Consider the following 13,403-nt stretch of genomic DNA (forward strand, 5'->3'; position numbering starts at 1 on the left):
CCAGTGCCGCTGCAGTCATTTTATAACTGTTCTTCTTGCCTCTGGTTTTAAAGACAATCTCTACTTCCCCACTGCTGCCACAGTGATCTTTTGAAAATATAAATTTAATCATGCTTCTCTCCTGCCCCGAAGCGTTACTGATGAGCTTTAGCCTTCAGGATGAGGCCCACACTTCCTTGAAGATAAACTTCAAACTCTAAAGGCATATTTAAGACCTTTCATGATCTCCCTCTGCCTTTATTCCCCCTCAGTGTCTTAGCTCCTTTCCTACATCAGCTAGGGCCTCAGCTGTACTGAACTGTTTGTAATTTCACTCCATGCTATGCTCCTTTGTACCTCTATGCCTTCTGTGTGTTATATTCTCGCTGACTGCAATAGCTCCCTTCAACCCTAATTTATTATTCTTCAAAAGTTAGAGTAAGCTTTCATCCTTTCTGCAGGGGCTTTCCTGACTCTTCCTGACTGGGTTAGTCACCTTTCTGCTGTGTTTCCTTAGTCATTCCTCTGGCGTGTGTATTCATCTGGCATAGTAGGAAACACTGTATTCCATTAATTTAAAAAAATGTTTTATTTATTTAAAAATTGAAGTATAATTGCTATACGGTATTATTACAGATGTAAAATATAGCAATTCACCATTTTTAAAGGTTATACTCCGTATATAGTTGTTATGAAATATTGGTTATATATTCCATTAATTGAATGTTCAGTTCTTGACAGACTAGCAGGTCCTTGAAGGCAGAAGCTGTCTCTTCTCTCTATATTAATCTTTTAATCCCTTGAAATAGGCTCACACATATTTGAATGAATGAATGAATGGATTTAGTCCATCCTACCAGCCTGAGAACATTTTCCCTTTTGATAGGCTCCCAGGAGAATGAATATTCTTTTTTAAAATTTATTTTATTGGAGTTCCCGTCATGGCGCAGAGGAAGCGAATCGGACTAGGAACCCTGAGGTTGTGGGGTGGGTTCGTCTCCTGACCTTGCTCAGTGGGTTAAGGATCCAGCATTGCCATGAGCTGTGGTGTAGGTCACAGACGTGTCTTGGATCTGGTGTTGCTGTGGCTGTGGCGTAGGCCAGTAGCTGCAGCTCCGATTAGACCCCTAGCCTGGGAACCTCCATATGCCGTGGGTACAGCCCTCAAAAAGACAAAAGACAAAATAAATAAAATTTATTTTATTTACTGAAGTATTGTTTTGTGGGTTTTATTTATTTATTTATTTTGCTTTTTAGGTCTGTACCTGCAGCACATGGAAGTTCCCAGGCTAGGGGTCAAATCAGAGCTGCAGGTGCTGGCCACAGCCACACCAGATCCAAACCATGTCTGCATCTACACCACAGTTCACGTGGTGATCTTTTACTGGATCTTTAACACACTCAGCGAGGCCAGGGATCAAACCCGCATCCTCATGGATACTAGTTAGGTTCATTACCACTGAGCCACAGTGGGAACCTATAAAGTGTAGTCGATTTACAATGTTGTGCCAATTTCTACTGCCACAGTAAAGTGACCCAGTCATACACACATGTATATATATATTTTTTCTTTTATTATCTTCGATCATGGTCTATCCCAAGAGATTAGATATATTTCCTTGTGCTGTATAGCAGGACCTCACTGCTTATCCATTCTAAATGTAATAGTTGCATCTACTAGTCCCAAACTCCCTGTCCATCCCACCTCCTCCCCCCTCCTTGGCAACCACAAGTCTGTGAGTCTGTTTCTGTTTTGTAGATAGGTTCATTTGTGTCATATTTTAGATTCCACATATAAATGATATCATATGGTATTTGCCTTTCTCTTTCTGACTTATTTCACTTAGTGTGATAATCTCTAGAGGCATCCATGTTGCTGTAAATGGTATTGTTTTCTTTTTTATGGCTGAGTAGTATTCCTACACACACACACACACACACACACACACACACACACACACACACTACATTACATCTTAATCCATCTGTTGATGGACATTTAGGTTGTTTCCATATCTTGGCTATTAGGAATAATACTGCACTGAACGTAAGGGTGCATGTATCTTTTTGAATAAAAATTTGTCTGGATATATGCCCAGGAATGGGAATACTGGATCATATGGTAGTTCTATATTTAGTTTAGAGTTTTAGTTTTGTTTTGTTTTCATAGGGCCACACCCGTGGCACGTGGAGGTTCCCAGGCTATGGGTTGAATCGGGGCTACAGCTGCTGGCCTATGCTACAGCCACAGCAATTCAGGATCCAAGCCCCATCTGTGACCTAGATCACAGCTCATGGCAACACCAGATCCTTAACCCACTGAACAAGGTCAGGGATCGAACCTTTGTCCTCTTGGATGCTAGTCAGATTCGTTTACACTGAGCCACGATGGGAACTCCTCTATATTTAGTTTTCTGAGGAAGCTGCATACTGTTTTTCATAGTGGTTGTACCAGTTTACATTCTTACCAGCAGTGTAGGAGGAGGTCCCTTTTCTCCATACCCTCTCCAGCGTTTGTTATTTGTAGATCTCTATGCTTTTTTTTTTTTTTTTTTTTTTTTTGCTTTTTAGGACCACACCCGCAGCATATGGAGGTTCCCAGGCTAGCGGTCTAATCAGAGCTGCAGCTGCCGGCCTACACCACAGCCACAGCAGTGCCAGATCCTTAACCCACTGAGCAAGGCCAGGGATTGAACCCGCAACCTCATGGTTCCTCGTCAGATTCGTTTCTGCTGCACCACGAGGGGAACTCCCCTATGCATTCTTAAAAGTGAGAATCTTATTTGTTAATTTTTTGGAGTCCACCAGTAATTTTTTTCCCATTTATTTATTTATTTGTTTTTGCTTTTTAGGGCCACACCTGCAGTATATGGAGGTTCCCAGGCTAGGGGTCAAATCAGAACTGTTGCTGCTGGCCTCCTCCACAGCCAAAGTGGAGCTGTAGCTGCTTCCTATACTGCAGCCGCAGCAATGCAGGATCGAAGCTGTGTCTGTGACCCACACCACAGCTCACTGCAACGCTGGATCCTTAACCCAGTGAGCAAGGCCAGGGATGGAACCTGCATCCTCATGGATGCAAGTCGGATTTGTTAACCACTGAGCCATAATAGAAACTCCTTCCCTTATTTTAGGTTAAAGTGTAGTTGATTTACAGTGTTGTGCTATACCAGTATTTTCTACTATAGTGCCATTACCATCTAATGTTTTTTTAAATAGTATACTACATTTCTTTTTATTTTCATTTCACAAACATCGAATGCCAAATTTGTGCTAGATACTAGGAATACAACAATGAATAAGTGAACTATTCCTGTCCTCAAAGAGTGAACACTCTAGAGAAGGAGGCAAACATAAAAACACATTTCTTATCCTTTATGCTAATTAAATACTGGCGATTATGTGTGTATGTCTTTAAAACGCAATACTAAGGCCTTGATATTTTAGAGTTTGTAGTGGTAGACACAAATGTGCCAGCAGAAGTGATAGCTTGCTAGAATAAATTCCCAAAGGAGAAGTGTTACTCTTTTCTAACTAGAGTTGCTGAGACATACAATATGCCTCCTTGATGTTTTCTTCATCTTTAATTTGTTCTTAGTGTTTTTCTGGGTTCTGTGTCCTCCTCATATTATGGAACCATATGTGATGATACCAAAAATTATAAGCTTTCAAAACAGAACTTTAGACAGAGTATTGGGGTGCTTTTGATAACGCTCTCTGGTTATTGATTGTTATTTCCAATTGATTCATCAATAAACATTTGCAATTGAAGAAATTTGATTTTTAAAAAATTCTTAAGACTCAACATTTTAGAGACAGGAGAAAGCCAAGATATGTACCGCTTAAGTCAGTGCTCTGAAGTGCTGAGGAGTCTCTTGCTAGTAAAGAAAGGAACGGTGTGAGTAAAGCAAGGAATGGTCAGCCTAGGACTTACGCATCGAAGGCCAGAGGTAGCTGAGCTTATTTAATAGAAGTTTTCAAAGTTGCTTTGGATCCTCCCCAGTAGATTGGGAGGTGAAGAACTCCAGGTGAGTGATTTTTTGCTCTAATTATTATAAATTGGGAGGAGTTTAAAGGAGGAGCTAAACTCTGTATTTTGGTTGGGGTAGAGAAGAAAAGGCATTGAGGTCTGTCAGTTGCAACCTGGTCAGATCACTGGTATTATTAGGAACCGTGTCACATCTAATCACTGCAGATGATTCAGGTCTCATCTGCTTAAATTCTGATTTCTAATGCCAGAGTGGTGCCGGCACAGTACTGAGGGCTGGAGGTAGACATTAATATCATTTGGAAGACTTTTGAAATTTGTTGAATATCTCTCATTGAACCTAATACGAATATAAGAGGAAGAAGGAACTATTCCAAGATTTAAGCAAATTTTTTTTCTAGAGGATGAATTACATCGTAATTTATCCTTCACAAATATTTTAATGGATTTTGGCTTTTGAAAGGAAGGCTGAAATTGTGCACCTGCCTGTCTTCCTTAGAAACGTCTTTGCTTTGGGAATGGGTAGCATATATAAATGGTTGTTGAATGAGTGAACAAGTAAAAGACATAGTGCTTTGTTTGAAAAGTTGCCTTGTAGTGCATAATTCCTTAAAATATAGAATTTCATGTATTTTTCTAAAATGTCTTCATTGTTATATTTTATATATAAACATTATTATCTGTAATACTTCTTTTGGGTTTGCATAGATTCTCTTGTAGAAAAAATATTCCTATTGCTTCATCACCTACAAATTCAACAGTGTGTAAGGGATTAAAATTCCGCCATTAAAATAAAGATCCTCAAATGTTAAGATATTTATGGGTAAAATAGAATTTGCTAGTAGAGTTATGTTTGGAAGTTCTCAAATAACTGGTTACCCTAGACTTAGGAGTAGGGGTAATAAAGAGAGAAATTCTACATATTCATTACTTTGGAATTAGATTTCACATAGGAAGCCACATTAGTGTCACTGAATTCCTAATCACTGGAAGCTAAATGTGATTTAACAGTATTTTACAGTGCTCAACTTGGCAAGGATATTTTTCTGTCTTTGGAGGTAAGAAAGGGGTAAAATCTTGGCGAGCTAGTCTCCAAGGATTTCATTATCCAGAAGGGATAGGTTTGTTGGCTCCTGCCTATACTTTGTCTTGGAATGCTGTGTGCATTAGAGAAAGCCAGAATGAAAGGAAAAGTATGCATGGGTGTGTGGACCCTGTTTCCAGGAATATTTGGTATCTCCTGTTCCCTCTCTCCAGGGCTGTCCAGGCTTATGATGCCATAGTGCCAAACATGGATTTAATTGCAGTTCCTTTTGTTGTCTTTTTGTAGACATTTTGCCTTAGTATTTCGTTTTTTAGGCAAGCCTAAATCCCCAGGAAGCCTAGCACTGCTGCCATGTTTACTTCATCTTCTAGGAACCCCGCATGTTTAAAAGCGGGTGATGGGAGTGACAGGAGAGGCAGAAAGGACTTCATTTGCGCCTTCTTGCAGCAATTTTTTCCCAGTGCTTTCTCAGTTTGGCTTTCCTTAGATTTTGGGAGGCTCTTACACGGAATTGGAAGTTCAGAGTTAGCCTCTAGGGCATTTTAACATAACAATGAGGGCTTTTGTTTTTGATTAAACTGTCTGGATTATTTAAACAGTGGGTACTTACTTTTTTTAAGCATGCTTCAAGAAGTCAATCTATATTTCAAGTGAAAAGAAAGTTCTTGGGTGGAAGTAAAGTCTTTCTTATTCCAACTAAAAGACCACAGGGAAAGAGTTAATGCTCTCTGTCATTTTAGAAAGTACTTGGAAACTTTAAACATTGGCAGAGTTAGTTAAATTACTGCCTGGCTGCTCAATAGCACTCTGTTTGGGAGCATATTGAATTAGGGTTGTACAGGTACATATTGTGAAAGTTGGAAATAAAGAAAGTGACTCACTAAGGTTGCTGATAATGAACATAGCAATGTGAATCTCTTAGGTTTCTTTTAAAGATTAATCATCTTTCCTTACTTCAGCTGTTGGTTAGGTTACTTTACCTGTTGGTTACTTTGGTTATGTATAGTTGTTAGAACTCTCATTGCAACATATGGGGCATAAATTTCATGCATTTAGCAATGGAGTCCCTAGGTAAGTGTTAGGAAATCGCCAGAGGCCTTTGTGAAATGTATAGATTAGCAGATTGTTCAATGAGGATAATGCAGGAAAAGAATGAGTTAAATCAGAAACTTTAAGGGTTTGAAAATGGGCATCGTGTTACATTAATGGTAGCTGAAAGAATAGCATATTTTGTACTGTAGATGATTTATTTGATTTCTTTGAATATTTATTTATAGTTTTAGATTGTAACCATTATGGTAGGAAGTTCTTTGTAATTGACTGTATGATATTGGGCAAGTCACTTGGCCCTTCAGAACTTTGGTTTCTAAAACCACATCAATAATGAGAATATAAAGTGGATGCTGCCTTATAGTTTTCTGGGTAATTTAATGTAAATTACACAATTTACGTAAATTACTTTGTTTACTCCTTATAACACTTCAGTCAGTGGTGTCACGAGCTGACAAACGAGGATGGACTGGCCCCATCTAAAACTGGGGGTCTTTAATTAGTGGAACTTAGTTTGGGAGTTATCAGTATAAATTGGAGGTACAAGAAAATCTGTCTTTAATTCCTTGTTTTGTTCTTGTTTTATGTGGGTTTTATTTCTCGCATCTGAAATTCTTTTTCTTTCTTGTCTCTCTCTGGAAAGAACTCTTATTAATCTTTGAATCAGTGAATTTCTATTAATCAGGTTGTTTAAATAGACCATGTTTCTTGAGAACTTGTTCAAAATTGGTTAAACCCTTAGTATTTTTTAATATGACAGATTAAAAGTTAGAGGTAAGGAGAAGTTTTTTGCCTTTTCCAAGTACAACTGAAAATAAGATGTTTCCTTCAGTTAATCTTAGATGCATTTCACCCTTCATGTGGTCCATTCATCAACCTTTTCACCAATGCTGCTGCCCACCATTAAGTCTCTTATCACAGGGCATTTTAAAATAATGCCATAAAATGCATGTTGAGAATCTTTGGATCTCAAATGTACAGCAATCACATCTAACTATCAGTTCCTGAGTTAAGGAACTGACAGTTATGGCAATTGCAGTCTCTTAATATTTGGTACATAAGAGATTATGATATGGTTTATGTTATTCCTAATGTGTCTGTAGACTTTACTACTCTGAAAAGATTTATGTGTTTTATTGGGGCTGTATGTTTCTCCCATTGTACTGATTTGCTTACTTGAATTAAAGTCATTCTTTAATTGTTTTGGGCCGTATCTATAGTTTGAAATTTAGGACTATCCCCTGTGTACTGTGCACCAAAGGTGATTATCAATGCATTGTTCACTTACTACACAGCTCCTATTTGTCTATAATGAAGCTGTATGGCTGGATCCATTTAGTTCAATATTAAGTTATTTTATAAAAATATCCATGTGAATGATGATGATTAATACATAGAGGATAATTTTTCCAAATTGTTTGTGTCTCCTCTGGGCATTTCTTTGGGATATGTTCACAGTTATGTTTTTTTCCCTGATTTTAAAATAATTTTCCTTTGTTGTAGGATGAGCAGTTCTTAGGTTTTGGCTCAGATGAAGAAGTCAGAGTACGAAGTCCCACAAGGTCTCCTTCAGGTATGGCCAGTTAAATGCATGGCGCCTTTACGTTTTAAGAGACTGTGGCCTCTCCTTGCCTTCTTTGCCTGTGAAGGGTGGTCTTAAATACTAGGGTTTTGGGATCCTTTCCTTTTTCTCATACTAAGTAGGAAGTGGCTTTTGAACTAGACCTCTTTATGGGAGCCTCTCTGTCAGGCTGATTTTGGTTTATTCTTGGTTTTGCTTCTCTTTGGGAACCACTTGAGGCACGGGGGCTATGTTTCCATGGAATGACTGCAGATTGAAGGCTACCTCCTAAGAGCATCCTCAGATTTACACATTTTGAACTGAATGGTGGTAAACATGACTTTGGAAAACATTTGGCCATTGTATTTTACAGATGAAATTTGGTCTGCTATTGTCTAAGAACTGAAAACAAAAAAATGGGCACTGTATGAAACTGTTTTACCTGATCCTTGAAAAACTGTATTAAAATAAAGAAAATAGAAATGACATGGGTATTTCCATTTATTAGCAATATTTGTTGTTGTTCTTACCAAGAAAATATCTAGAATGTCTTACTTCTAGACTTAAGGGCAGTTTCCTGTGAGTTGATCCTCAGTGGAAACAGTATTTAATGGCTTGCAGAATTCTGTTCTCTATAGGAGAGAGCTGTAGATCTTTTGATGAAAAAAATCATTCCCCATTGGCGCTGCCATTCGGACTTCTTGTATAGTTTCCTTTGATTTTATGTGGATGGACAATCTACTTAAATAGGATGTTATTAGCCGTGTTTTGCTCTTTGACTTAGTCTGTGATGTTCGTTAGCATTTGGGTTTCATTTAAGAGTCATATGTTATATAGTGATCTAATTCAAACACGTAAGTTGACAGTTTTTTCCTTTCCCAGGTGGAAGGACCTAGCCAGTAGTATCCCAGTGTCTGTGCCATTTAGACAGTAGCAGTATTCTTGTTAAGATATGATGAAATCGTAAAACTTCTTATCAGAAGTCTTACCCTTCATTTATAGATGATAAGCAAGGCCCAGAAATGAAATGAGGGTGAGCAGTTACTTCTAAATGACTTGTGAGTTCTTTGAATGTGTTGTGGATTATGAAAGTTAGCAGAAATGTACTCTTCTCTGTTCTGCTTGCTTTTTCTAGTTTTCTATCCAAAGGTTCTTTTGGGAGGGGGGGTGCTTTGCCTGTGGCATATGGAAGTTCCTGGGTCGGGGATTGAACTCAAGCCATAGCAGGGACCTAAACCACTGCAGTGACAATGCCAGATCCTTCATCCACGGTGCCACAGGAGAACTCCACCAAAAGCTTCTTTTTTGGATAGAAGAGCTTTTCAGAATTAATAAAGGCCTATGAGTGGCCAGGTTCAAGTCTGCCTTGATGATAAAGAATCTTGTGATATATTTCTGAGTAGGAGTTTATTTTGTTAATTCACAGCCGTTGATGGTTTCTTGTTTTTTTCTTGGCTGTCAGTATACCTCGAATGTTGTTTTGTTGTTGTTTTAATCATTTGTATATACTTTATTATTTAAGAATTGAAAGATAGTTTTCTGTCTCCTAGTCCATTATTTTTGTTGTAATTAGTGTATTTTGAGTCAGATTTGTGAATCCTTAATCTGTTAAGGGAAGTCTCGAGTTAATTGGTGAGGAAAGCATTTATATTTGGAAAGCTTAACAATAAGACCTTTGTTGATTTTTGTTCTGTTTGTTGGTTGCTTCCATAGTCTAAAATGTTCATCATAATGACATAAATCTCTTTTGGTGCCTGTTAGGGGAGGTTTTAATCTCAGAAGAATGTTGAGTCATATAAAACATTGAAAAGTCATGAGAGAAGGGAAGATATGATACATTAGTCAACTCTTTAAATTTTTTCTTTATTACTCAATGATAGATTAAGCAACTCTTAATACATTTAGAAAGTACAGTTTATACAAAGGAGTTTAGAAAATAGTTTTATTAAGTTTCTTGATAAATAGCAAATTGAGCTAATTTATAAATTGGCAAATTCCTCTTACTTAAAATAGAAGGAATCTGATTTAAGTAGTTTGCTCTTGACATCAATTATGGTTACATCTTTTTTGTAACTTGAGACTAACTAGTTCAAGAACCTGTAGGTAGGGGACTAGATTAATGGGCACATCATGTCATTTCACCAAGCAGTTCACATACCACTGAGTTCTATGATCCTATTCTGGTGTCTCATGAATGAATTTTTTTTTCCAATGAAACTTTCTTAACTTACTTTGGTGAAGCCAGTTAAAAAGTCCAGGAAGCTGAACTGCCTGTAGAAGTTGGTATGTTATTGTATCTGCAGAAGTTGATGCATTAATGATTGAAGAGCACCTAGTTCAAATTTATTAAAACTGAAATTCTGAGTTAAAAAGATGGGATGAATACTGTAAATGTGTTCTCAAATACTACTCTTGGTGGCTAGGATATGGAAAAGGTCATACAGTTAGTTTTAAAACTTTTTTTTTTTTAATTAAAAAAAAAACCTTATTCACCTAAAGCGGTAGGAAAGCCAGTTTAATATATCAATTGCTTAGTTGAAAACCTTATTATTATCTTAGTTTTTCTGTCAACAATGTAGTTAAGTGTTCTTATGGGTAGGATGTTATTTACTTGATTTCTTCAAGGCAGGTTTTTGGTGAAAAGAAACTAAGCACAATTAAGATGTTTTATTGACTCGTTATACCCAATAGAGTTCAGTACAAAGTGGCTTATGCTAAATTATATTCAGCTTAGTTAAGACCTAAACTACAAAGCTAAATATATGCTCTTCATTGTTTAATTTCTATACACAGTTAAAACTAGTCCTCGAAAACCTCGCGGGAGGCCTAGAAGTGGCTCTGACCGAAACTCAGCCCTCCTCTCAGACCCACCTGTGTTCTCCCCTCTAAATAAATCAGAGACCAGACCTGGAGATAAGATCAAGAAGAAAGATTCTAAAAGTATAGAAAAGAAGAGAGGAAGACCTCCCACTTTCCCTGGAGTAAAACTCAAAATAACACATGGAAAGGACATTACAGAGTTACCAAAGGGAAACAAAGAAGATAGCCTGAAGAAAATGAAACGGACACCTTCTGCCACGTTTCAGCAAGCCACAAAGATTAAAAAATTAAGAGCAGGTAAACTCTCTCCTCTCAAGTCAAAATTTAAGACAGGGAAGCTTCAAATAGGAAGGAAGGGGGTACAGATTGTTCGCCGGAGAGGAAGGCCTCCGTCCACAGAAAGGATAAAGACTCCTGCAGGTCTCCTCATTAACTCAGAACTGGAAAAGCCCCAGAAGGTCCGGAAAGACAAGGAAGGAACACCTCCACTCACAAAAGAAGATAAGACAGTAGTCAGACAAAGCCCTCGAAGGATTAAGCCGGTTAGGATTATTCCTTCTTCTAAAAGGACAGATGCAACAATCGCTAAGCAGCTCCTGCAGAGGGCAAAAAAGGGGGCTCAGAAGAAAATTGAGAAAGAAGCAGCTCAGCTGCAAGGAAGAAAGGTGAAGACACAGGTCAAAAACATCCGGCAGTTCATCATGCCTGTCGTCAGCGCCATCTCCTCGCGGATCATTAAAACCCCTCGGCGGTTTATAGAGGATGAAGATTACGACCCTCCAATTAAAATTGCCCGACTCGAGTCTACACCGAATAGTAGATTCAGCGCCACATCCTGTGGATCTTCTGAAAAATCAAGCGCAGCTTCTCAGCACTCCTCGCAAATGTCTTCAGACTCCTCCCGATCGAGTAGCCCCAGTGTTGATACCTCCACAGATTCTCAGGCCTCTGAGGAGATTCAGGTACTTCCTGAAGAGCGGAGCGATACCCCCGAAGTTCATACTCCACTGCCTATTTCCCAGTCCCCAGAAAACGAGAGTACTGACAGGCGAAGCCGAAGGTATTCAGTGTCAGAGAGAAGTTTTGGATCTAGAACGACGAAGAAACTCTCCACTCTGCAAAGTGCCCCCCCGCAGCAGACCTCTTCCTCGCCACCTCCACCCCTGCTTACTCCACCCCCTCCACTGCAGCCAGCCTCCAGCATCTCTGACCACACACCTTGGCTCATGCCTCCAACGATCCCCTTAGCATCACCATTTTTGCCTACTTCTGCCGCTCCCATGCAAGGGAAGCGAAAATCTATTTTGCGAGAACCAACGTTTAGGTGGACTTCTTTAAAGCATTCTAGGTCAGAGCCACAGTACTTTTCCTCAGCAAAGTATGCCAAAGAAGGTCTTATTCGCAAACCAATATTTGATAATTTCCGCCCCCCTCCACTAACTCCTGAGGATGTCGGCTTCGCATCCGGGTTTTCTACATCTGGTACTGCTGCTTCAGCCCGATTGTTTTCGCCACTCCATTCTGGAACAAGGTTTGATATGCACAAACGGAGCCCTCTTCTGAGAGCTCCAAGATTTACTCCAAGCGAGGCTCACTCTAGAATATTTGAGTCTGTAACCTTGCCTAGTAATCGAACTTCTGCTGGAACATCTTCTTCAGGATTATCGAACAGGAAAAGGAAAAGAAAAGTGTTTAGCCCTATTCGATCTGAACCAAGATCTCCTTCTCACTCCATGAGGACAAGAAGCGGAAGGCTTAGCACTTCGGAGCTGTCACCTCTCACCCCACCGTCTTCTGTCTCTTCCTCGTTAAGCATTTCTGTTAGTCCTCTTGCCACTAGTGCCTTAAACCCAACTTTTACTTTTCCTTCTCATTCCCTGACTCAGTCTGGGGAATCTGCAGAGAAAAACCAGAGACCAAGGAAGCAGACTAGTGCTCCGGCAGAGCCATTTTCATCCAGTAGTCCCACTCCTCTCTTCCCTTGGTTTACCCCAGGCTCTCAGACTGAAAGAGGGAGGAATAAAGACAAGGCCCCTGAGGAGCTGTCCAAAGAGCGAGATGCTGACAAGAGCGTGGAGAAGGACAAGAGTAGAGAGAGAGACCGGGAGAGAGAAAAAGAGAATAAGCGGGAGTCCAGGAAAGAGAAAAGGAAAAAGGGATCAGAAATTCAGAGTAGCTCTGCTTTGTATCCTGTGGGTAGGGTTTCCAAAGAGAAGGTCGTTGATGAAGATGTGGCCACTTCATCTTCTGCCAAAAAAGCAACAGGGCGGAAGAAGTCTTCATCACTTGATTCTGGGACTGATATTGCTTCTGTGACTCTTGGGGATACAACAGCTGTCAAAACCAAAATACTTATAAAGAAAGGGAGAGGAAATCTGGAAAAAAACAACTTGGACCTCGGCCCAACTGCCCCATCCCTGGAGAAGGAGAAAACCCTCTGCCTTTCCACTCCTTCATCTAGCACTGTTAAACATTCCACTTCCTCCATAGGCTCCATGTTGGCTCAGGCAGACAAGCTTCCAATGACTGACAAGAGGGTTGCCAGCCTCCTAAAAAAGGCCAAAGCCCAGCTCTGCAAGATTGAGAAGAGTAAGAGTCTTAAACAGACTGACCAGCCCAAAGCACAGGTACTCTTTTCCATCTTGCCTGTTAAAATCAACAGTTCCTCGAGCCCTTTGCATGAGCAGGTTTTAGGCTGTGTGTTTCAGGTACATCCAGTTATGGAATCTAGAAAAGATGGTGAACCTATAAGGACTGGGAGGATTTTAGGTAGAAAATGAGAGGGGAGAACATTTTAAGGAGGGGGAGCAGTGTAGGTAGAGATCAAAAAGTGTAACACATACTTGAGGGCTGGTGAATAGCTGGACCAGCAGGCGTAGGAAGGTGGTGAACCAAGACTGAAAGGTAGGTGGGGCCGAATTACACAGAGAGCTGAGTTGTTGGGACTTAATGGGTTCGGTGTG

The 13,403-nt window shown here is 39.7% G+C and overlaps 2 protein-coding genes across 4 annotated transcripts in view; both read left to right on the forward strand.

Annotated features, from left to right (window-relative positions):
• Positions 1 to 13,403, forward strand: part of IL10RA (interleukin 10 receptor subunit alpha) — a 926,736-nt gene that overhangs the window by 455,848 nt on the left and 457,485 nt on the right. The gene's annotated exons all lie outside the window — the stretch shown is intronic.
• KMT2A (lysine methyltransferase 2A) overlaps positions 1 to 13,403 on the forward strand; it is an 85,185-nt gene that overhangs the window by 20,897 nt on the left and 50,885 nt on the right. For all 3 annotated transcript variants that reach the window (XM_084976247.1, XM_084976248.1, XM_084976249.1), the window contains 2 exons: positions 7,563 to 7,632; positions 10,414 to 13,067. In XM_084976247.1, the coding sequence (XP_084832373.1) occupies positions 7,563 to 7,632; positions 10,414 to 13,067 (2,724 nt within the window). The remainder of the gene's footprint in view (positions 1 to 7,562; positions 7,633 to 10,413; positions 13,068 to 13,403) is intronic.

This window comes from Sus scrofa, chromosome 9, assembly GCF_054392235.1.
Source record: "Sus scrofa isolate SSC_HxYL_T2T_F1_AM1 chromosome 9, Sscrofa_HxYL_maternal_Yorkshire_Landrace_v2.0, whole genome shotgun sequence".
In the NCBI taxonomy this organism is placed as follows: domain Eukaryota; kingdom Metazoa; phylum Chordata; class Mammalia; order Artiodactyla; family Suidae; genus Sus; species Sus scrofa.